The sequence below is a fragment of the Antedon mediterranea genome, chromosome 3, assembly GCF_964355755.1.
Source record: "Antedon mediterranea chromosome 3, ecAntMedi1.1, whole genome shotgun sequence".
In the NCBI taxonomy this organism is placed as follows: Eukaryota; Metazoa; Echinodermata; class Crinoidea; order Comatulida; family Antedonidae; genus Antedon; species Antedon mediterranea.
Genome location: NC_092672.1, coordinates 36,752,344 through 36,778,166, shown reverse-complemented (window position 1 = coordinate 36,778,166; position 25,823 = coordinate 36,752,344). Strand labels below are relative to the sequence as shown.

The 25,823-nt window shown below is 32.1% G+C and overlaps 1 protein-coding gene across 1 annotated transcript; it reads left to right on the top strand.

Moving 5' to 3' along the window:
• Positions 1-1,145: 1,145 nt before the first annotated feature.
• On the top strand, positions 1,146-25,141 carry LOC140045442 (plexin domain-containing protein 2-like). Its single transcript, XM_072090342.1, has 14 exons — positions 1,146-1,224; positions 6,079-6,186; positions 7,894-8,009; positions 11,984-12,115; positions 12,588-12,657; positions 13,305-13,427; positions 14,236-14,289; positions 14,614-14,678; positions 19,744-19,933; positions 20,960-21,102; positions 21,515-21,608; positions 22,609-22,719; positions 23,223-23,410; positions 24,043-25,141. Exons 2-14 carry the CDS (start codon positions 6,114-6,116, stop codon positions 24,124-24,126), a joined length of 1,443 nt encoding a protein of 480 aa, XP_071946443.1. The 5' UTR covers positions 1,146-1,224; positions 6,079-6,113; the 3' UTR covers positions 24,127-25,141.
• The last annotated feature ends 682 nt before the right edge of the window (positions 25,142-25,823 follow it).

Genomic DNA, 25,823 nt, shown 5'->3' with positions numbered 1-25,823 from the left:
TAATCAATGTTGCAACATTGGTAGCGAAATGTAAAATTCTTCATGGCCGCACTGTCCCAGAATAAACATGTTTTAAACAGATAGTCTCCGATGGTTTTTGTATGAGGTTAATGGAGAGTGAAATAAGATCAAATATAGAACATTTGCAAAGATGCCAATTTCCAGACCAATTTCGAAGCTTAGACTAATTCCGCCGCCGGGCTAGGTCATAGGCATATACGAAATCAAGTTTTTAAAGTAGAAAACCCCACCTAAAATGTTGAATTCACATCTTCTGGATAGTTAAAATTTTCAATTATCATAGGTGACTATGTATAGTAATAAGTAGCCTATAAGTAAGTGCATTTCTGGGCTCTATTTTCATTGCTCTGCCTCAACCATGGATGGGCTAGTACTGGAGACTTAATATTTAATTTTATATTTCAATGAATAGGTGCACTTTCCGGGGATAAGCTCATATATTGTCCAGGTGATTCTTATATAGTTTGTTTCATTCAAATCATGTAACGCCATTTTTTTCGGGCGGGAACCTAACTGTATACAGCTCTTTTTTTCAAAATTGTCTTTGCTCAGCCCCAAGCATGGTGGGGTACTGCAGATTCTTATGCATGTTGTTTGAAACCTAATAGATGTCATTTTCGGGTACCTTGCTCTATTTTAAACAGTTTGGTATGTGCGTGCGTTGATGCAAATGAGTCTGTGCAGGTGTATTATGGTAAAGATGGTATGTTAGTCATTCGCGGTCAACACGCCAAACTGTTAAATTTTGATGCTGTTAATTATTTACATTAGAAGATTTTTCAAATCATGTAAATAAAATATTTTCCGGGCGGGAAGCTAGCAGTTCCCCTCGTTTAGTTTGCAAAAGTAATCTTGGAAAGAACTCCATGTGGAAAAGAAGCCCACCCAAGAGTACTAACAATGAAGTAGCACATGGGCTTCTTTTCGATATTAAATATTAAAAGTAGTGACTTTTATTTCTATTTTATATCACTCTGCTACCCTGGTGCTAATTTGGGTCCACTTGCGCAGTTACCGTAGTACTATTTCTATTATTGAAGTTAATAAAGACATAAATGGCGCTCCGTAGAGAAGTAGAGAACGCTCCAGTCGTCAGAATGACGCTCTGAATATAGGAATTAGTGTAGATTCCGATTGTGTGTGTGTGGTCGGTGTGCGAGAGAACAGCGTAACGAATCAGGCCTAGCGTTGTAAAGTCAATTGGTAAGGAAATTATTGTTTTATTATAAAATATAGTGTGTTTCTATTTCAATTAATCACCATATACTAGTTAGTCCTGGTAGCAACAGGAACGATATGAGTAGGGTTAGCTAGTCCTAGGTTTACTGGTGGTGGTGTAGGCCTCCTACTCTCTCTAGGCTAGACCTATCTTTTAGTACAGCTACCGGTAGTAGAGGCCTACTGCTGGCAATGACATGCTTGGTAGGTCGTGTCTTAGCCCACGTAGGGCATAGCCTAGGTAGGCCTAGAATCTTTTTTACCCCATTAATGGCCTAGCATTTAGTATGGTCAGTCCTGACAAGGTAATTTTACATAAATGAATTTTAAAACCCCCCTCGCATGAAAACTTTTGTTTTGATGCTGTGAAATTTCTGATTTAAGGATGAATAAAATGAAAAAAAAACGCCGTGGTTAGGATTCCGGCACCGGAACTCAACTGCCCACCGTTAGGGAATCCGACACGATATTACGCATGCCCAGAGCTCTGGGAAGTGAATTATAGCTTGCACTAATAGTGCCACACACCACACCACCGAGAGTCGGAGTGTTATAGGGATTTACTGTAGCCTAGATAGTCGAGTCGTTGCGCGAGCGAGAGATGGATGAAACTTGGCCTATGCTTGCCATACATGAATTAATAATTAAAATACGACTACGCCACGCGTTAAAATAATTATAATGATATTAATAAGAATCAGTATCTATCTAAGAATCGTAATGCTGTTTTTAACGTTGCAACCCCGAATTCCCGAACAGTTTTTTCACATCCACGCGCGCGGTGGCTGCCGTCAACAAATCAACTTGTGATTGCATGTTATGTACAGTATATTAAATGCGTTATGAAAAATCATAAAACTAGTCATGTAATTATATAATACTAGTCATGTAATTATATAATTCATAATGATATGAAGTTTATGAATGAAGCAACCACTTTTTAATTACAAAATAAATAGGCCCACTGGTCACGTCTAACTGGTAGCCCTAGCCTAGATTAGTGGATCCCGCATTAGCAGGCATCTAGGCTAGTTCGCCGACGCGTGTGGCGCAGCTATGAAATGATCCATCGCTGTATAGTCAAAGAATTGGGCATGCGCAATAGCGTGTCGGATTCCCTAACGCTGGGCAGTTGGGTTCCGGTGCCGGAATCCTAACCACGGCGAAAAAAAAACTCCTCATGGCTTATTGGACGTTTCATACTATTTAATGTAATGAAGTAATATTAAACATTGCTTGCGATGTACTGAATTAATTTAATGACGTCCTTGTGTTTGACGATAACCTACATCTTTCAGATCAAATTAAGCACAATGAAATTAAATTTGTATGCTAAAGAGAAACTGTTGCCATTAAGATAGTAAACTAGTTACTACAGTAACTACTCCAGCCAGTACAGTAGAATGAGCTACCATGAGAGGATAACCCATTTAATTCTAAACATCTCTGAACCAAGTGAGCAGGTTCAAATTGTTCATACTGTACAATGACATGTACCCTACCTTCTTTGTAATTTTAGACTTACTTTCATTTTCTAGACAAGTGCTGTTGTTTGATTTATAATTTGCAATTCATGCGTTCTGATATTCAATTACACCTCCTCATAAAAATGCATTATATTCATTGGCACGTAAACTCCATTCACAGATAGCAGTATGCTTGCAATCATTTTGTATGTTTAATATCGTTTTATTTCCCTTTTCTTTAGTTTTTTGTAAAAATTTAATGGGTATATTATGAATCTTATTAAAGAAATTGAGGCCATCATTAAAAAAAATCTGTCAAAAAAAAAAAAATCTGCCAAACAAGAAAAAAAAATCTGTCGTCAATACCTTTGATTAAAACAAAATTTTCTTTTTTTTCTTGCATGTACAGTAGTATGAATCAGTATGCCACTTAAATGCATGACAAACCTCACCTAATGTCCTCACGATAAATGATTGTGACATGAAAACAAAACATTTGATATACTTGAACTTCAAATAATAATGATTTGCTAATGAGTTTTACCTTCAGATGTGTGAAACTACTTTAAAAGTTGAATAAAATTACTCATAAGTTTAAAAACATCAGAATAGATCATTGCCAAGCAAATTATGCATACAGTATATCACATCATATTTTGATAGTGTAGACAGAGCTTTAAAGACCTTTAAGGCTAATAATAATTATTGTATTGATGGTGTATTTTGAATTGCATGCAACATAAACAAAATACAAAACAAGAAGTGTTTCATTCTTTTTTCTTTTTATTCATCCTATTTGTAATCTACATACTGTACAGTAATGATTAAAATCAACAAAAATTGATACAGTGGATAACCTCTGTTATGGACACCCACTATTCAAGGGACACACCTAATAAGGGACACCCACTTTGTTGAGCCCTAAAGGTGTCTCCTTAGTAATAGGGGTTTGTTATACATATTTGTACTGATCTAGTTTTTGAATAAGTGTCATAATAGTCTACTGTAGTGTGATGCATTTCCTACTTGAATACAATTCACTGTTCTTTGCCAACTTAGCTTGAGCACATACTCAGTTTTGCCAACTTAGCTTGAGCACATTGAGCCAATTTTAATGTTGCCAAAGTATTTATCATCATTATAATATAATATACTTTCAATTGAACTGAAAGCAAAACTTAGTGTTATAGAATTTTAGTTTATTATTATTATTATTGTTATTGATACATTTGACAAAGAGGAAGTCATTTTTATTTTCCTTCTATTTCCATTAGTAATACCAACAATATAAAATATTTATTATAAGCCTGGGTTTGAATTATTGTGTAAACAATCACAAAACGTTTAGTATAATCTATCAAAATGCAGGTCATACCATTAATGGCTAATGCACTATTTGTGCGGACAAACCACTTCCCAAAACTTTTATTCTCAATTTTGTTGAAAGCTGGTGATTTTATTGGAATTTGTACAGATATTACCATTATAAACAGATACACACATGTCATTATCATTTTGAATTATAAATTGCTTTTAATTATTCTAGCCAAAGTTTAACAAAAATTATACCGTATATTGAATTTTTTCGAAAATTCATTGATGTGCTTTAATTGAAAGTGTTGAATGATTTAATTTGAAACATGTGTTCATTTCGATAATTAATATAAACACTAGATTGTCTAACCGATTACTTGCCAACATCAAAATCTATGTTATATAGAAGAGGAAGTGCCTTTAAAAATAACAACACAACATTTTATTTCAAAGTTTGAAAATGGGCCAAAATATCCAAATTTCAAACAAATTTGAAAGTGAAAAAAGTTACATTTTGCAAAAGTAGTCTATTTAAAAACAAAATTGCTATACTGTGGCTAATTTGTTTTATTTATCTGTCCATGACTTGATTATGGAATGGGGGCCAAGTGAAGTTTGTGAACTAACACTCTGATATGACATACGATACTGTACACAGTTGTTAATGATCGCACCGCAACACCCTGTAGCCTTGAGGTTATTTTCTGTATCGTAATTAACCCTATCTCTCATCCTTTTTATCTCTGTAAAAAGAAAATTATTATTGACAAACCTAGCACACGCTAAATGTGAGTAAGTTAAAGAAAGGATGCTTAATGTGATAATGGATAGTGGATAAAAATGCAACTACTTGATTTCAGTGACTTGACTTTAATTGTTAATACAATGCTATATAAAATTACAGGCATACTACTGACTGTAAAGCTCTGTATACACTGTCAAACTAGTTTAACAAAACAAGTATGATGTACCTAAATATAATAGTGATACTGTATGTCCAAATATGGTAGTGATATGCCCAAATATGGTAGTGATATGACATCATCCATTCCATATATGGGCACATAACATTTTTTTTAACCATAAAGTTTGATAGTGTAGACAGAGCTTAAGAGTCTGCTATTGCCACGGATTCCTAGTTTAAATACTTTGTCCAGAACACTTTTATGTCAAAATTACTGTAATGCAATGCAATAGAAAAAAAAAGATTATAAACTTAATCCGTTAAACTGCAATAAATACATAGTTATTATTATTAATAATACAGTTTAATGATAATTTTCTTTGATTTGTTGTACTTTATCCTGTTTGAAAGAGTTCATGAAGGCCAGTGTGGAACCAATACTATTGGTATTAGAAAGGAAATGGCACCATCACTGTGATAGGAAACTATGCACATTGTAGCAACAACCCTGGTGGTAGTGATGCATCATGTAATATTAATACTGACCTAGCAATAGCCTGGTACCATGATGTATCAGAACATGCTTACACACTGACTTGCTAGTATTGCACATTGTAGGAAATGATCATACAGGCCCAAATCTTATTGGTCGAATTCAATGATCTTAATTTTTTGGGGGAATTATTAGTTATTGCACGCCTAAGTGATCATGTTCAGTCATGCATGGAATTATGACTGGTATTTAAAAATAAGTTTATTGTTCAATCACAGTAAGATTACCATTGGAATTGTAGGTAATGTCCAAATTTGTTTTCAATTTTTCCTGTATTTTAATTCAATTATCTACTGATTTTGACTTACACTCTACATTACCAGATTTTTTTTGGGTAAAGTAGGCATGAAAGTTAAGTGTTTTCGTTAAATGTACCAAGTTTTTATGTGATTTTAAAAACAAGAAAAGAACCGAACTTGCATTTTTGGATTGGTTTGTACAAATGTAATATTTGCTGACTGGATTTATGTATGTATCGGAATTTAATTAAGGATGAATACCATCTTTTCAATTTGAATTTTGTAATTGTGTTTATTCACCGTTGAAATGTCAGATGGTTTATACGTGATTAACGATGTGAATAATAATATTGTATTTTTCAGGTGATGCCTTAAGCTTCTCATTGTATCTTGTAGCCATGGCGTTTAGTTTACTCTGGTGGTCATCTCTCTTCCTTTTTTCTGTCTCTTGTTCAGCTTTAAGTAATGAAGGTGAGTAAATATTTCCATGCTTTATTTCTCTTGCTCAATAATTAAGTATGCAGTTGATATTAAATCTGTCTGTTTTATTCATCCTACAAAGTTATTATGTAAGATTTGAATGTTATTAATTTAATGTGATATTCTATGCTCAGTTCATGGAACTAAATTAGCAGCTCCATGCTTAGTTCTATTCTAACCAAAAACATGAAAATTCATAAAATCAGACTTTGATTTGGCCATTTTGCAGTATTATTAAATTCACTTTCTGTAGAATAAAAAAATTAATAATAATTTCACCTAATATACAAAAAGACAAAATAAACAGTTTTATAGTTTTTAAAATACCCACTGACAGAAAAATGCGACTATTTTTGGCTAAATTCTTTTTCCAATTAAATAATTTTTAAAGTTGAATGTGGAAGGAAGATCTTAAAATGAAATTCTTAAATTTCAATGTATCATTCAATGACATCATTCGTTCTTAACATTTCTAATTGTGTATTTCCGTGAAATATTGTGCCAGAAAGTCAACCTCACTCTTTAACTGTTAACCTTTGTTTTCAACTTCTCTTAAGAGTCTCCTCATTAGCATTCATCTGCGTTATATAATAAAGTATAACTTGTTCCACCTGCATGCAACACGTGCTATGTGTACTACTAATAAGACACTTCCATTTCAGTTTCCTCATCCGGTGGGAACACTCCAGCACTCAGTGTCCTCATCCGGTGGGAACACTCCAGCACTCAGTGTCCTCATCCGGTGGGAACACTCCAGCACTCAGTGTCCCCATCCGGTGGGGACACTCTTGCACTCAGTTTTTCCATCCGGTGGCAACACTCGGGCACTCAGTGTTCCTATCCTGTGGAACACTCCGGCACTTATGCATTTTCCCTCAGATTGGCCAGATCAGTTATTGAATAAAACTGAAACAAAAGTTATTCTCATTGTACATTGTTACATAATTATGCGACTGTTGCTTTCAGTTCATTTCTGTAAATTGGTTTATCGTGACAATGATCCTATTAATACACAATGAACAATTATTGTCTAGACAACATTGCAACATTCGCTTTATACTTCTTAACAATTTTACATTTGACTTTACACTTCATGTTAATTTATTTTACAGGTACATTATTCCTTGAAACATACTGTACCCAAGAATCATACCCATCTTCCTAATACTTCTTAACACTTTTACATTAGAATTTCAAACATTTATTACACCAAATTATTTAGAGAATTATTTTATAGGTACATTTTATTCTTTTAAAGGTCAGGTATAGGCATGAATTATAAATATAATATCTGGTTAATTTTAGATAAATCAAATATGTGTAGCAATAATCATGATGAAAAACATGAATTGCCATTAAAATTGTCAAATACAACATTTGGCAAAATTCTGCTATAAAAACCAGGAAGAGTTTTTTTCAGTAGAATAGGTAGTTTAACCTAATGTAATAACATGTTTAGGGACTCCAAAGAAGGTGAAAAAAGTAACACAATTAAAATCCCAAAAATTATGAAACATAGGGGAAACTGTAGATCGATAATTATTGGAATGTATGATCAACAGATATTTTTGCCCGTACCTGGCCTTTAAACATACCCAAGAATCATACCCATCTTTTTGAAACCCATTCATTAATAATATTATTGCATTCATTAATGATATTATTATTGCCCTTATTATTATTTTTTTTTTTTTACAGATGCATATAAGATAGATGAAAGCATTTCACTGAATGAGCAGATGGAGTTAAATGATATTCATTCTCAAACAAGAAGAAGTACATCGTCTGAAATTGTACAAAATCAAACTGTTATTGTAAGTAGTTAATGTTTACTGTTCTTGTAGCCGTCTTCTTCTGAGACACATGGCCGTCATTGACGGATACTTAGTTGACTTCCCTGCTGTTGTACTCCAGATCTAATGGCCGTCATTGACGGATACTTAGTTGACTTCCCTGCTGTTGTACTCCAGATCTAATGGCCGTCATTGACGGATACTTAGTTGACTTCCCTGCTGTTGTACTCCAGATCTAATGGCCGTCATTGACGGATACTTAGTTGACTTCCCTGCTGTTGTACTCCAGATCTAATGGCCGTCATTGACGGATACTTAGTTGACTTCCCTGCTGTTGTACTCCAGATCTAATGGCCGTCATTGACGGATACTTAGTTGACTTCCCTGCTGTTGTACTCCAGATCTAATGGCCGTCATTGACGGATACTTAGTTGACTTCCCTGCTGTTGTACTCCAGATCTAATGGCCGTCATTGACGGATACTTAGTTGACTTCCCTGCTGTTGTACTCCAGATCTAATGGCCGTCATTGACGGATACTTAGTTGACTTCCCTGCTGTTGTACTCCAGATCTAATGGCCGTCATTGACGGATACTTAGTTGACTTCCCTGCTGTTGTACTCCAGATCTAATGGCCGTCATTGACGGATACTTAGTTGACTTCCCTGCTGTTGTACTCCAGATCTAATGGCCGTCATTGACGGATACTTAGTTGACTTCCCTGCTGTTGTACTCCAGATCTACATTTATACCATGCTATAAAAAACAATTCAATCCATTGTATTTACATTTTTACTGATTTTGAACACATTTTTACAGTACTTTCTATCTTTTTTCCATAGTTGATTTTATTTAGTTTGAATCCTGGAATATGTGACTTGTTTATTTCCATACTTGGATCAAATAACTAAATCATGATAAAAGAATCTTAATTTATCATTTTTGGTTTTTTTAAAGTTATTTCAACATTTTCAAAAACTCTTGATGACCCTACAAAATGTTGATAAAAAGACAATTCTACTGGGTACCTCCAAGCAGGTATCATGTTTTGGTATCAAGGCAACAAACAAATATGTAGCTGGTAGAAAATACCTTGGTATAATACATTATTTTACAATACAATTTCTGACTTCTAATCATCGTTGAGTTCGTTGAACTCATATTTAGTTCCGTAAAAAACAGTTCTAAGAATAATTGTTTTCAAAATAAATATTTTGTGTGTTTTTAACTTCAACTTCCTTCTTGTTGTTTACATGTTGTACTTGCGGAAAGAATATGAATTAAAGGCTTTGCTGTTTATGTTAATTCCTGTTATTACAATGGGCCATTAGTAGTTTGAGTAGGAATATTCTCTACTCACTTAAAATTCTAAATCAATCATCAACATTTTTATTCCATAATCAAAATAAAAAAGTGTAAAAAAAAAATGTAAAAAATTTTTTTTTAAAATTGTAGCATAACATTAATAAAAAAGTGTGATGTGCCCAAATATGGTAGTGATATGCCCAAATATGGTAGTAATATGCCCAAATATGGTAGTGATGTGCCCAAATATGGTAGTGATGTGCCCAAATATGGTAGTGATGCGCCCAAATATGGTAGTGATGCGCCCAAATATGGTAGTGATATGCCCAAATATGGTAGTGATATGCCCAAATATGGTAGTGATATGCCCAAATATGGTAGTGACATACATACATGGTGTATGTACACCAAACATAACTATACTATTCAAAACATGTTCTCAAAAAACTACTGTAAATTCCAAACCTATTAAAATCTCAATATTCAATCTTAAAGACCTCAAAATAATAATGTAAATGATATAATATTAGTGTCTATGTTTCAGCATGTTTTCACAACATGATAGGTGTGTGTAATTCATCCAATTTATTAATTAAAAATAACAATCATTTCCATCCTGTTTTAGGTGTTAGCCTTTGAGTGTAGGGAAATGAGAAAGCTTTCTTAGAATGTACTACTAACGAATTTTAAAATGTCACAGCTATCATTAAATTATGACAATTTAAAATGTCACAGTTACAGTATCATTAAATTATGTGACAATTTTGCTGCCCTAGTTTATCTTCCATCTTAGTATAAAGTACTGTATGCTTTTAATGATTTTGCATAAAAAAAAGAAAAAAGTTTGAAATTTAAAATAATTTACATACTTGGGTCAAATTTACGGTATATATTAATAATTATAAATAATTCCTAAAAGCTCCAGAAAATTTTGAATAATAATACATAGTAGCAGTTAACAACATGGGTTACTTCCAAAGGTGTTTTTGCTATTTTCTTTTTAGCCATTTTTTGATATGATCGAGTTGAATTGTTGAATGTACTTTAAGTTCAAACTTTCAATAAGTGTTTTGGTGTTTTTTGATCCTTCCAAATTATAACTAATCCCAGATTGAATGTTTTTTTGAAATTATGTGAAAGGAAATTGATAGTTTAGTGATATTGACCTTATATACAGCTTATTGACCTTACATACAACTTATTGGCCTATTATTGCTGACCTAGGTCTTGTCAGGTCACTGTTTACTGTATGATGATTTGAATCCCCTCATTTTCACGCTGCTGCTCTAGCCCGCTACGTCCCATTAGGACTACTCAATCAGAAGCTAAAGCAAGCAGCAGTTATAGTTCTAAGGACAGACAGTTTTGTGAAAATGGAAACTCCACTATGATTTATTGATTCCAGCTGCTACAGTAGACCCAAAAAACGGCTGGGAAAGAGTCTATTAGGACATGTCATGCTAAAATTACAAATCCCTATATTCACTGTCAGATATTCATTGAATTATTATCGAAACAGTCCATTAAAGTTTGTGTTTGTAATAGGATACTTCACAATTGAAATATCTAGGGTGATGAAGTGACCCCCAGATTTGACCTTAGCAATAAAATTAACTAAAGTGACAGAAATTGAGTATTCACTTCTGTAACAAAAAAGTAATATTTATTCACATATAAAAAATGAAAAGAAACCCAAAAACCATTGTCTGACAGACAATTTAAGTATTTGTTGCTTTAAATTACATTTTTTTCAGGTAAAATAACTATCTATTATGTGACAATAAAATGACACATTCAAAAACATTTGAAATAAAAAATATTTTTCAATAAGCGAGCAGCGTTTTTTGTAAGAAATATTTCTTGTTTATGTTTGGTGTTTTTGTATGCTCAGTAAATTCCGAATTCTAGTTATGAAGCTATACTCTATAAAGCTCTGTCTACACTATCATACTAGTTTGAAACAAAAAAATATGTGCCCAAATATGGTAGTGATATGACATCATCATGTCCATATCTGGGCACATCACATTTTTTTGTCACATAAAGTTTGATAGTGTAGACAGAGCTTAAGGAAGTATACATTTATGGTTTTATTGAACTAACATTCCCTCCCACATGATCTATTCCAAATGACCTATTAAGAATCTAAGAAGATGTTTATCTTGATATGTGTAACTAATATGACAATGTTATAGCAGAGAGGTTGTTTATAGTAGCAATTGATCATATCCAAATGATGTACAGTAATTATAACTGTAAAATGACCCCATGACCGCCTATCCAGTATTGGGATTATTCCAATTATTAAAAACTTTGAAGTCGTGATAGTATTGGAATATGAAGTGTGCAATACTTTGTTGTACAGTACATGTAGTCACGTTGGACCAGGTATAGATACACACCCCTAGGCATAAAATACCAAATATGATTAAGTAAACTAGCTTTGTCCATTTATAAACCAGTTTTGGGTACTACGGTAATTATTTCAGTTTTTAGCACAAAAAATATTTGTTAATCATAAATTTGGTCTTACAGTATGTTTGCTTCTAAGATTGTTAAAATGTCAATGATAAATAATAACCCAAGTAATTGGTTCATCTTTCTAAAAAATTTAACATAATTATTTTAATTAAGTTTTTGCTACTTTGTTTATATTATATCTAATTATTTTTATTGTCTTTATTTTTCTAGGATGATCATAACTATTACATATCACATTTTATTCCTGAACCATCAGAAGCTATGTCATATTGGGTTGATTTTGACCTTTTGAATCGACCAATCACACCTCAGCAACTGGCTACCAATCACAGACAGGCTGTCGTAAGTATAGTTTATATATTTCTATTTTCCTCTATTTAAAGACCCCTTTTTGGATGTATTTGTAATTTTCCTTTTTTTAATTGAAAGGGTCATAATATTCAGAATATAATTTCTAGTTTGTCAGTTTGTGTATTGGAATTATTTGATTTGATTTAGTTTATTACAAAGAGTTTAAAGTCCAAACAGCAAAGTACAAACTTATGCTGTTTTATGATCAAAGAGTCCTTTTCACTGTCTGTTCTCAGAATTATCTTTCTCAATATGCTATCATAATAGAAAAACAATCTTTACCAACTAATAGAACAGAGGCGTTATTGCATATATCAATTGACTGAAGAATTCTGGAGCCTGGGCACGCTTGAACTGTTTACAATAATTGCATAACGACCAAACTCTGACCATCAAAGGCTCACAAATTGAAAATATTAGTTAATTAAATATATCCTAAACTTTATCTTTATTTTTTCTTCAGCCTGCTCGGTTAACTTTTAGCTTTCCGTTTTACGGACATATGGTTAAGAACGTGCTAATCACGACAGGAGGTAAGAACAATTGTGACGACCTGTTTACTTTTGCGAGTAATTTCCCCCCCCCCTCCCTTTCTTAAGTCTGAGCGATTGTGTACTCCTTATTGTAAAGACATTATTTTCAAATGGTTCTGAATTTCACGAACATTATACGGTTTTAATGAAAATCGCAAGTGTTTACAAATATTTAAAGGTTACAGAATTTGTGTATGCAGAAATTTATTATACCTTAAAGGTCATTTGATTCTTATTTCATTGAATTAAATGATTATCAATTGTTATTCTCATGAGTAAAGTGATGACACCTTTCCTACAGCATTGAATAATTTGGAATTACTTGATAGATCTTCTAGTCAGGAATGAATTATGATCGTATAATATCATTTCTTATTTTACAATCATTAAATTATCATTTATTCAATTCAATTTTATTTTATTTCGGAACAAGTCCATATCAACAATACAAACAGAGATTTATATACAAACAAGGTGTGAAAAGATCTGTAAAAAGAGAATATTATGAATGTAGTAATTGGGTCCGTTTTCTATATATCTTTTCTCTATCTATTGAATTATATCTGTGTCATCGTCGAATATTGTCATATCATCAATATTCACAATATTCATTGTTGTTATTAATAATTGTTTTCTGTATTTTGAAGGGTTTGTGTACATAGGTGACTATTACCACAAGTATTTAGCAGCAACGCAATACATCGCTCCACTGATGGCAAACTTTGACCCGAGTATTCACACGGATTCTATGATACGTTATGGTGACAATGGTGAGGTTGAATCCTGCATTTTTTAATTCTATTTCTAAAAATTCATATGTTCCATGAATCATCATTGATTGCAAATTTCAGTCTTACCTAATAAACATCACTTTACAGCGTTTTAAAATGAATGAGATTTTTTTTAGCAATTTCATAGCGTAGCAACAAGCAAGAACAGAAACCATATTAGCGATTGTTTCGTTGTTATTAGCACAAGTTCAGCAAATTATTCCTCCTCCCAACAGAGCCATAAAGATCTCAGCTTACTATAAAACCACCAAGCATGAATGTTTTAAATACAATGTATTTATACTAAAGTATATTAAGGTTTTTTAATAGCAATTTGGACGAATGTAAAATGGCATTTAATAGGTGTATTAAATAGAGTAGGTGGAGCTAGTAAATCCACACAGTGTGTGTGTGCTGATGTTAAAGTTTTAAGATATTAAAGAATTCTCTTGTCTAAGGCATTAAATGTAACTATTTCAGGATTAAATGAGTGTATATGCAATGTGTTAAGCTCTGTCTACACTATCAAACATTATGTGACAAAAAAATGTGATGTGCCCATATATGGACATGATGATGTCATGTCACTATCATATTTGGGCATATCTCTACCATATTGTAGGCACATCACTACCATATTTGGGCATATCACTACCATATATGGGCACATCTCACTATTTTTGTCAAACTAGTTTGATAGTGTAGACAGAGCTTTTATGTTACTTTTTCTGTTTTCTGCTTGTTCACTGGTTTGTATGGATTTCAAATAATGTTTAATGTTTAATGTATAATTTTATTAACATTACAGGTACGAGGTTTACAGTTGAATGGAACCAAGTTCACCTGAAAGATAGGCCAGGAGGTTAGTAGGTCAAAGCTGGATGTGTTAAATTTTTTCTGTAACATTAGATTACAGTCCCTATAATATTTATGTATGTATAAAGCTATTAATAAATAAACGTCTGTTTCAACAGAAGGGCTGTAAACATTAATTGGTGACTATTTTCTACTCCACTTTATCATAATGTTTTATTAATATTTGTACTTTTATAGCAAGGTCACATGGTTTGATTTTTATTTCTAATCTGACGTAATTTTTCTTTATTATGTTAATATTTCATAACTGGTTATTGAACTTTATAACGTTGTTGACAAATAAACCAAAACATATTTATTTTTATTTTAGTTGGAAATTTTACATTTCAAGTGTCGTTACTGAGTGATGGAAGAATCATCTTTGTTTACAGGAAGGCAAGTTTAATTTTAAATTGATTTCCTTGTAAAAAAAATTAAAAAACAATACCAATAATGTCATATACTGAAAACAAAAAAGCATTTTAAAATTTACGTTGAAAAGAAAAAAAAAAAAAATACATTAATTAAAACAAAGGCTTGTTATCTGAAGGGTGTGAGTTCTAGTCACACCTATATTCAAAAACTAGAAATCCAAAATTATAAACATAACTCCCAACAAATTATGTATGAAAACAGTATTGGCATGATACTAGAGAGGTTTCGCAATCTTACGAATACGACAACGAAAACGTCACGCACACGTATTCGTTTTCGTAAGTCATAAAAAAATCTGTTTCGCATGGCAACGAAATATTGAGGCGCATCCAAAATATGACTGAGGTAAATTTGAGCGAAGCGCAGGTACGTGTTGCTTGGTGCTTGGCTTCCTAGGCCTAGCGTAACATCAAAGCGAGTGAGGACTTTAAAAACTGCTATTTATCAAAATTGACTTGGCATTTTAGTAAATTACTTTAGTAAATTAATTTCAATAAATCTATAATTATATTATAATCATGAATCATTCCTGATTCAAATGCAAAATGTGCAAAATAGATCAAAAACTATACTCGTTTTGTAGTTACGAATATGACTGGTGATATTCGTCAACACGAATACGCTTTACGAATATGAAATGGGGATCAGCTCAAAAGTTTCACAAATGTATGACGTTTTCGTTATCGTATTCGTAAGGTTGCGAAACCTCCCTACTATCAAATTTATAATGTACAATATTAACATATAGTATTCCAGTTGATTGTGGGTGTATCATTAGTCATGCAAATGTACTCTGTCTATTAGTAATCTAAATCTATTCTGGGTAGAATTGACTTCATCTGGCAGATCCGCACTTCCTGTTTCCCCTCCCCCTAAATCCCCCTTCATCATATCTTTTTATTTTATTTTTATTTCAACTTTATTTATAGAGGGTAACCCTTCCAGCTGAACCCGCAGGCCAGCTGCAGGGGCCCTATCAATCATCATCAAATTAATAAGTTTGAAACTCAAATTTTCACGTGCTTTTATACCAATATTCTAGTTTTAATCACGAACGCGATGATCTGTTTTGTTAATGTGATAATGTGACTTGACTTACTGAGCTTATGTTTGAATGATCTGTGCTTCTTGTGATAATGTGACTTGACTTACTGGGCTTATGTTTGAAGATGTGGATTCCACTCGTTAAAATTTTAATTGTTTGAAATGTCAAATCAGTATCTTCCATGCAACCTACAGTTTGTCAGCTTTATTTTAAAATAATGTTCCTATTATTGAAACAAAAAAAACAACAATTTTTTAGGAATTATTTTGGATTTTTGGAACAGGTCCCATAGGAAAAATTTTCTTACTTTCCTGGGTATGTTTTTCTGGGTTACAAATAAATTGTACCTAATTTTTTAGTCCAAACATTTTAGATATATTATGTATGATGACACATATTTCAAAATCATATCTTCATTGTCTTCCCACTTACAAAATGACAAGATCTATGTCTCTCAAACTATTCTTGTGGGAACAATTTCCTTTTCTTATTTACTTAGTATGAGTACATCCCATGTTAACACTTCAGAATGGGCCAATTATCGTAATCATATTATAATTTTTTAACATTTTAAAATAATTTTTGTATATACTTTGATATTGATATAATTTGATTCAATATAAGTGAGCATCCTCTAACATTAACATTAAGTAAATGCTAAAAATAGTCATCTTAGGTCAAATTTAAATATAGTGGCTCTTGAGGAAACTGTCCCGGTCAACTTCCATACAGTAGGTCATTTTCATAGGATGACCGGTACACAAACTTTCTTAACCTGTTAGATCACGTTACAGTAAGTACTGATTTAAGTAAAAAATGTTGAAAGAATATACTGTAATTTATATTGGTCCAGTCATTTACTAGTGGAGCACATGATCATTTCCCCCTGGGGTATCACAGCATACATTCACCAGTTTATCACATAATCATCTCCCCTGGGCCATCGTAACTTAGATTCCCTTTCCTGGTAAAGTGTTCTGATTCATAAACTATGCTAAAATTAAGAAATTTGTGAGTTGGGTGTTTTTTTTATTGCGACACTACCAGCTGATAATCTTTAATGGGATTTACTGTATTAATGGTACTGCTATGATGATAATAGTGTTGCTATGTCATAGTGAATTTAGGAAAAATAATGTTGTTAATTTGTAAATGTAACCTGTTTTAATTTATGTATGAACAACTCCCATATGAACATAATGAATGATTTGTATCTGGGTGAATTATATATATATTGCCAATGTCACAAAAAAATGCATTAAAAAAAATGTGTATGTTGTTGTTTGATAATATTATTAAACGCCATACATACATTGTTATAAAAAATCTGTCAAATCCATCTATACTGTAGTTTATAATTAATATACCGTATCACCGAGCATTATGCTTAACAAATACTGCATAACCCAACCCCTAATTTTGGCTATAAATGGACACAATAGTTTGATAAGTTCCATTGTTATTGCAATTCATGTATTACCCCACCCCCTAATTCATGTATTACCCCACCCCCTAATTTAATGTCATAGCCAGGCCTACTGGGACTATTACATGATCATTGACTCATAGTAATTATATGCTAAATCATGGGTATACAGTATTACTTTTATTAAATTAATGCAGAGATATTTGAAAATCTAAATTGAAAAAAGATCGCATCCTACTGCAGTACCACAGACTAAATAACCAGAAATTAGCCGAGTATGACAGAAAGCCACACTTAACACCATCAACTACAACATTCACTTGACATGGATATCAAACCCAATGAGTCACGCCAGCCTGGGGTAACATAACTTGTAAAGTTTCTCGATTGAATCACTCATCATTGTACTGGAAGTCTCTGTTATGCTAAATATCAATATTGCTGAGGGATGACCACTTTAGGTTCAAACTGCCAACAACATTGTATCGTCAACCTCATATTTTAGTCCACTTTCAAGTATAAGTTCATAAAATATTTAAAAGTTTGTTGTAAGATTTTTATACACTGTTTTCATGCTTATAAAGCTCTGTCTACACTATCAAACTTGTTTGACAAAAAAATGTGATGTGTCCAAATATGTTAAGTGATTTTCTCAAATATGGTAGTGATATGGTTAAATATGACATCATCATGTCCATATATGGGCACATCACATTTTTTTGTCACATAAACTTTAATAGTGTAGACAGAGCTTAAGATTTTATACCCCAATATCTTGCCTCTAATCTTTTAGTGTCACATTAAGTGGGTAGGTTATCTTTTAGTTTCGTGTACAATCCATCCAGTTAAAGCATAACTCACTTTAAATGCCATTAACAATGTAAGTTGAAGCAGTAATTGACTGATAATAGTACAGTTATCATAAGCTGGGTAACCAAAGTACCATAATTGTTCACGCTTTTATCATTTTATAACTTAAAACGCCATATGCTAAACCTAGTTTTTAAGAGTTCATACTTAAATTGTAAAGCAGATATCATTCTGGCTTTGTATTATATATATAATTTATTATTATTCTTTATATTTATTATTATATTGGTGTGTAGAAAAAAGCTTTAACAAAATATTATAAACATCTATAGTACTGTAAGTAAATTGCCATTTACATGGTGGATAAACCGTCCTTAAAATAAGTCTCATTTGAGGCTTATTGAGTGCACTAGGTTAAGACTGAACCCTGAACCTTGGAATTTGAAAGCATGTTTAACCACCAAGTTAAAATTTGAAGAAAAAAAAATTTGATTTCAAATTACTATTTGTAGTATTTAAAGAAGATTCCATCTCATTTATGTGTGGGATTTACTAGGCCAAACTTTATTTAATCTAAAAATAATATAAGATTGCCATTTGCTGGACATAACATCCTTGTGAACCAGGTTTAATAGAGTATGCTTAAAAACTACCTGTTGTTTAATTACGGATTTCCCAATGGAAATACATTGATTCTATATCCTGCCTCCCTACAGTCATTATACACTTATCTAACGTAATCCACTTAAAATGTTAACCACAAGATGAGAAGCCATAAATATTACACATCAGCGTATGAATGCGATGTTGTAACAACATTTAAGTGCTAAGGCAAAATTTGTGAATCATAATTGACTTGTAGTCCAGAACAGGAAAATTAAATTTCCTGAAGTAGAGAATTTCTTCCGAGGATAAGAAAAAAAAAATTTGTTTCAATTGTTTTGCTCTCTTCAAATGTTTTGTGCTGTGATTGTAGGCCTATTGTATGTTCCTTTTGATGTTTGTACTATGAATTATAATAATACTATTCTCGCCACATACACCCCCCCCCCCCCACCCCCAAACTGATTATAATACATGAGGGAACAAATCAATAGAACATTGATTTGTACCGACTTATTATACCTTTAGTTTTTGAATTTCTAAATGTGTACATATTTCAAAGATGACACAACAGGTGTAAGTACCCAGGGATCCAACAGTTTATAACTAAATTGGATGGTACATGGTTGTTGGTTTAAAAGGAATTGTTTTTACTTCTCTGGTGTTTTGAATGCAAAACATTTTTATTCAGTGGACTCGCTTCTTTGTAGAACATCAGATCTGTGACTAGGTTTCCTTACGTTTTGTTATATAAGAAAGGATGCCCTCTTTTTGAAAATGTCCAATACAGGCTTTTTCTAGAGAGTACCTACTGCCACCATTTGGAAGTGGAAGTGCCCATTGGTTTAAGTGGCGTTGCATACAATGTTATTTTCTGATTTTTAAGATTTTTTAAATGATTTAAACAATCTTTATGAGATTATTTTTTTTTTCAATTGCCATAGCAAAATGCTTCCTACTTTCTAGGAGTTTTATGTGGTTAAGTTTCAAATACCGTAGTTGATATTGACAACTCTCAACTCACTTTGTAAAATGTAACATGACCACAGCCAGTCACCCCCTAACTCATACATTACACACATATATTTTTGTTTACCTCTTTTTTTTTTGAGAAATAAATAAATCTTCTTTCTTTTTATCAGCTTGCTGTTTCAGGATCTGAGATCCCTTCAGAAAGCCATCCTGTAAAAGTTGGTATTACAGATGCTTATTATAACGACACATCTATCAATTCATTCCTTAAGAAAAGAACGATCTATGAATATCACAGAGTGGACCTTAGTCTGCAGCAACTTAGAGAACAGACAGCATTTCATCTAACACCTAAGAAAAGTATGACATTTATCTTTTTATGCTTAAACAAAACATGAAAAAATGAAGAATAATAAAATCTGACTTTTAATAGGCCATTTTATAGTTTTAATAAAGTTAATCACTTCTATAAAAAAAAAAATTATTTCACTTATAAAAAGAGAAAATAAACGGTTTAAGTATTTTTTGCTTCAAATTTTTTAGGTACATAATTTTTTTTCTATCCAGTTTTTGGTCAAAGTGAATAAATATTATGCGACATTAAAATGACAAATTCAATAAAAAATGTAAAAAAAATTATTGGTTCAGGGGGACAATATATCTTTAAATACCTATGTTTATAAACCAAAGAGGCATTGACAAAATATGCATGGAAAATATACATTACTTACTTAGTCCGGGACATTTATATGACTAGATTCCTCCATAACTTCCTATCTTCCATTGTGACAGCCAGTTCTTCTCTCTGCATACCAGTATCCGTCTCTAGTACATCAATGTATGTGGGTGCTGGCCTTCCTTGTTTTGCTTATTTTACTTACCTTACTTAGTCCGGGACATACCCGAACATATATGGCTAGATTCCTCCATAACTTCTTATCTGCCATGCATTGTGACAGCCAGTTCATCTCTCTGCATACCATTTTCTGTCTCTAGTACATCAATGTGTGTGAGTGCTTGTCTTCCTTGTCCTGACATTTGCTGGACACTGTCTTCTCAATAAAGAAGAAATCATTGCAAATGTTCTGATGTGGCAGCCAAAACATGGGCTTGCAAAAATACAATAAACAACATTAAAACCAACTTCCTCCTTACCAAGTGCCTGGAGGGAAAAGCAAGAAAAGACAAATATTGGAAAGCTCCTAATGTCAAAATGTTTTGCTGGGGAGAGTGGGTGACAAATTAGGGAATAATTTAAAACACATTTGCGATGCGACTTGCGTTTATAGGTTTATAGCAAGAAGATCTATTGATTGCCAAAACCAATTGGCGAGCCAACCTATGTGTATTATGTATCTGATTTGTAAATAATTGTATTTTTAACAGCTTGTAATATGTATGACACATGTGAGGCATGTGCAGAGTCTAATATTAACTTCAGCTGTACGTGGTGCGAGGCGGTGAAACGATGCTCTAATGGGTTTGACCGTTTTCGGCAAGAATGGTACAGTAATAAATGTTATAAAGATGTAAGTGGAAATAGGGTTTAGAAGTACAACACCATTTTGTAAGCTCTGTCTACACTATCAAACTAGTTTGACAAAAAAAAGTGTGATGTTCCCAAATATTGTAGTGATATGCCCAAATTTGGTAGTGATATGACATCATTTCCATATATGGGCACATCACATTTTTGTCATATAAAGTTTGATAGTGTAGACAGAAACTTTTTTTTTTTTTTTTTTTTTTTTACTTTTTAGTAAATATTTTAATTTAGGATACCTGGCAAAGGAGAAGCAGTATATACACACATTTGGAAATACAGAACATCAAATGTGTGAAATGTTAAAATTATAAAAAACAATACTATCTAAATATTTTTAAAAATCCTATAATCAAAACAAAAATTATTTGAATGTGTTTTATTTATTATTCTTGCAGACAAACTTTATTAACATATTACATGAGTGCCCATCATTACAACAGATGTCAACACCAGAGGCTATCAAGCCAACCAAGAAGAAGATGAATAATAGTAAGAATATTCCATTGAAATAATAATACATTGGGAATTACTTCATTGACTCTTTAGAAGTCCCAGACGTTTTTATCAAACAAGTAAATGAAAATGAATAAAGTCTTCAAACCTTCCAGATCATATAATACCAACCTCACCAGAATGCAGTATGTTGCATTCACTAACTTTTACTGTACTATACCACACTTGAAGATGTATTGTCCCCCAAAAACATAAAAAATGAAGATTAATTAAATAAGACTTTGAATAGGTTATTTTGTAGTTTTAATCAAGTGAATTACTTCCGTAGAAAAAAAACTGGAAAAAATAATGTTTTCACTTATAAAATAACATAAAAAATGGTTAAATTCAACAAAAAATCCATTGGCTGGCAGCCAATTTGACCATTTTTTGCTTTAAATTTTTTTTCGATCCAATTTTTGGTCTAAGTCAATAACTATTATGTGACATTAAAATGGCATATTCAACAACAAAAATTGGAAAAAAAAATTGTTCAGGGGGACAATACATCTTTAAATATATTATAATAGGACTGTACCCCTATTTTGACTTTACAGCTTGTTACATTGCTGTCAGCTTGCCTGAAAGTTCACCTAGAAGCTTGCCTCTTTACAAAGCTCTGTCTACACTATCAAACTAGTTTGACAAAAGAAGTGTAATGTACCCAAATATGGTAGTGATATGACATCATCATGTCCATATAAGAGCACATCACATTTTGTTGTCACATAAATTTGATTGTGCATTGAGTGCCTGCTTATATGCGCTATATAAGAACAGATTATTATTATTATTATTATTATTATTATTTTTATTGTTTAGTGTTAAAATGAATAAAGTGAATGAATATTATGGTATTGAGAATTAGGACAATTCCTCAATTATCATTAATATTATTCATATTAAAGACATTTCTTAATAGAATCTCCTTTGAAGGAGAGTATCAGTTGGATTAAACATTTTTTTTACTCACATTTCATTTCTCCTTTTTTTGTAGTTTTAAGCTGCAATAACAACTTGTGCGCCAACAATGCAAAGTGTAAACAACTTGCAAATGATATTCTGTGCACATGCCCTGAAGGATACGTTGGAAAATATTGTGAAAAGTGTAAGTTTTTTTTCCCAAATTCAATTCTGGCTTATTAAAAATAACCTGGGATTTAACTAACCAAAACTCAAATCAAGATCAATCAATTAAGAGAGATATTTAAACAAAATAATAATGTATTATCTATTTGATTATTTTATTAATAAATTTATTTATTTATTTTGGTATATATAAAAAACATACAAAACGGCAGCACTTAAAGGCTGAAAACGTTTGTTAATATATATAAAAAAGAAAAACACATACAATTTAACTATTTATTGGTCCATCAATAAAATACATAACCTGTTACAATACCACATATATGCAGCTGACATCCAGTTGTTAGGGCATTCAATCCTGTAATTGAAAATTCACAAGTAAAAACTTTATCTCACAGATACAAAACATTCTGAAGGAAAATAAAAGAAATATAAAATCATATTTCTAGTTTGTAAACTGCCCTGGGATTGGATTGATGAATATGTTGTCCTAACTGTCATTTTCTTTTCATGTATTACTAGTCAGCGGTCCTGTTAAGCAAGACTTATCGCATTATAAAAAGCAGGAGTCATCAACTGAAGCAAGTCATCGTACGGTCGGTATCTGGGCGATAGTCTTTATTCTCTTCACTTTAGTATTTGCGTTTTCTGCATGGATAGTGTACGCATACCGACACCCAACGTCAAAGTCTGGTATTCTCCTTATAGAGGTATGATTTTTAAATCTTTATAATAATACTTCAGCATTTATTAGTACTATTTCATAAAGATCAGAGTGCTTTGCTGATCTTTACAGTATTAGCTTTATAATAAACATGCTTGCTTATCAACTCCAGTTTGTTGGGTTCAATTCTCTGTACAATCATTAAAATATGAACAAAAGTTAGACTTATTTGTCAACCTACATGGTGTTAAACACAGTTTATAATAATAGAGAGTATTCGATTTGCAATGACCATATGTCATGTTAGGTCTTTGTGCGCATGTGGAGATATTGGGACTTGTGTCTTTGCTCCTCACCTCGACGAAGGTTGATCGATTGACCTGATCTAGGTTGGTCATTGGTCCTCGGTCGTCGTAAATCGAAGACTTTTTAATATATTTAATTGGTCACCAATGAATAACAGTAGTGAGAATAGACACTCCATATTACAGTAGTGAGAATAGACACTCCATATTACAGTAGTGAGAATAGACACTCCATATTACAGTAGTGATAATAGACACTCCATTACAGTAAAGATAGATACAAACAAACTAATATTGATAGTTTTATAAGAATAATATTTTAACAAATTTTTACTTCTATTTAAATGAATTTTGTTTGTTTGCACATTAACAGATCAGACATATGAAGTTTAGTTCACGCGAATCATCTGTGGGAGTCAAGTACCATCATCCTGATGAAGAGATAGATCACATCTGATTGCTATGAATACCCAACGACCCAAAAAAACATTTAAAAAGTGCACTTTTGTTGAATAATTTTCTTTTTTATAAGGTGGATATATGTCACTTTTAAATCTCTGTCTACACTATCAAACTAGTTTGACAAAAAAAGTTTACAAAATATGGTAGTGATATACCCAAATATGTTAGTGATATGACATCATCATCATGTCCATATATGGACACATCACATTAAAAACATAAAGTTTGATAGTGTAGACAAAGCTTAAGAATTCATCATGGAATAAGTTCAGTGAAAATCTAAATTATTTCAATTAAATTAAAATATATTACTCTTTTAAAAAGTAGTTAAGTAAGCAAAATAGCAATAATTGATATTTACTTGTTGATGTACTGTTCTTTGGGTTTTACTGTTTACTGGTATTAATTGTACAGTGTTGATTATTTCGTGCATGGGGGATTTAATAGGAAATAATTCCTCAAAGTTTTCGAGCAACTGAAATGAAAATATACAGTGTGTGAGCATTTTATGGAACTGATCATTATCCATACCGTAATTCAAAGTTTACAAATGTGTTCCGTCTCAACTCAACTATTTGTTAACATTTTTCTCAAATGTGAGTTGAGGTCAGTTAAGTTGAGCATTAAGATTCTCTGAGAAATTATGTTAACACAGTTGTTGACTTAATCCCACCTTTAAACCAGTGATAATCTGCACATTTCAAATGCCAAATTCTTCCCCATAAAGTTTAGTGTATTATTATTATTATTATTATATTGTGTGTATATAAAAGGGTATATGTATAGCAAAATCTTTTTTTTACCTCTTTGCAGTGTGCCTTGTATATTGTAAATCAAGCAAATAATCAGGTTTTGGGGTTAGACTTTGCACAATTATTAGTTTTGTGGTGATAAGGGAGGGACAAAACTTGAGGAGAGATGAGTGCATGCATGTTTTATAAGTGGGAAGGGGAAAAGGGGTAGGCAAGGGAGCAAAGATTGTGGGGCAGAGGGTAGGGGCAGGGAGCAACAAGTATGGGGAAAGGGGTTGGGGCAGGGGGAAAAGAGTATGGGGCAGAGGGAAAAGAGTATGGGGCAGAGGGGTAGGGGCAGGGAGCAAAGAATATGGAGCAGAGGGGTAGGGGCAGGGAGCAACAAGTATGGGGCAAAGGGGCAGGGAGTATGAAAGTAGATAGAAGTATGAGTGTTGCTTGAAATGAAATGATCAATATATTTTATTGTATATTTGTATATATACTAGTGTTTAAAAGAAGATTTTTCTGTGATTGTCTATGAGTTGACATATAATTTCATCCAAGTATACATTTATTAAAACTGTTTATTTTATATTCATTTTTTAAATATCATATCGCATTACCTTGACCTACAAAGATTTTTATTTTGATACGTGTAATAATTGTTGTCAATTCCATGTTCTATTTATAATTGTAATTCCTGCTGCTGATTATTAATATGCAAATAGTATATTTATGTCAAGAGCACTATTCGATAGTGTATTTAATAACCCACAGTGAAATGGAATTTTTAATTGCACACTAATCATTTATGATGCTGTAAAATTCTATTAAAACATTTTTTCTCAAATTTATTAATAAATTTAAAGTTTTTAAAAAAATATTTATCAAATTAGAAATTTTCTATTGAATTTTAGAAGATTTATTTAAAAACTTTATTTAAAAATTCAAAAATTAA

Coding starts and splice junctions, on each gene's coding strand:
- LOC140045442 (XM_072090342.1), top strand. CDS start 6,114: ATGGCGTTTAGTTTACTCTGGTGGTCATCTCTCTTCCTTTTTTCTGTC. Junction 6,187..7,893: donor TTCAGCTTTAAGTAATGAAG/GTGAGTAAATAT, acceptor TTTTTTTTACAG/ATGCATATAAGATAGATGAA. Junction 14,290..14,613: donor CCTGAAAGATAGGCCAGGAG/GTTAGTAGGTCA, acceptor TTTTTATTTTAG/TTGGAAATTTTACATTTCAA.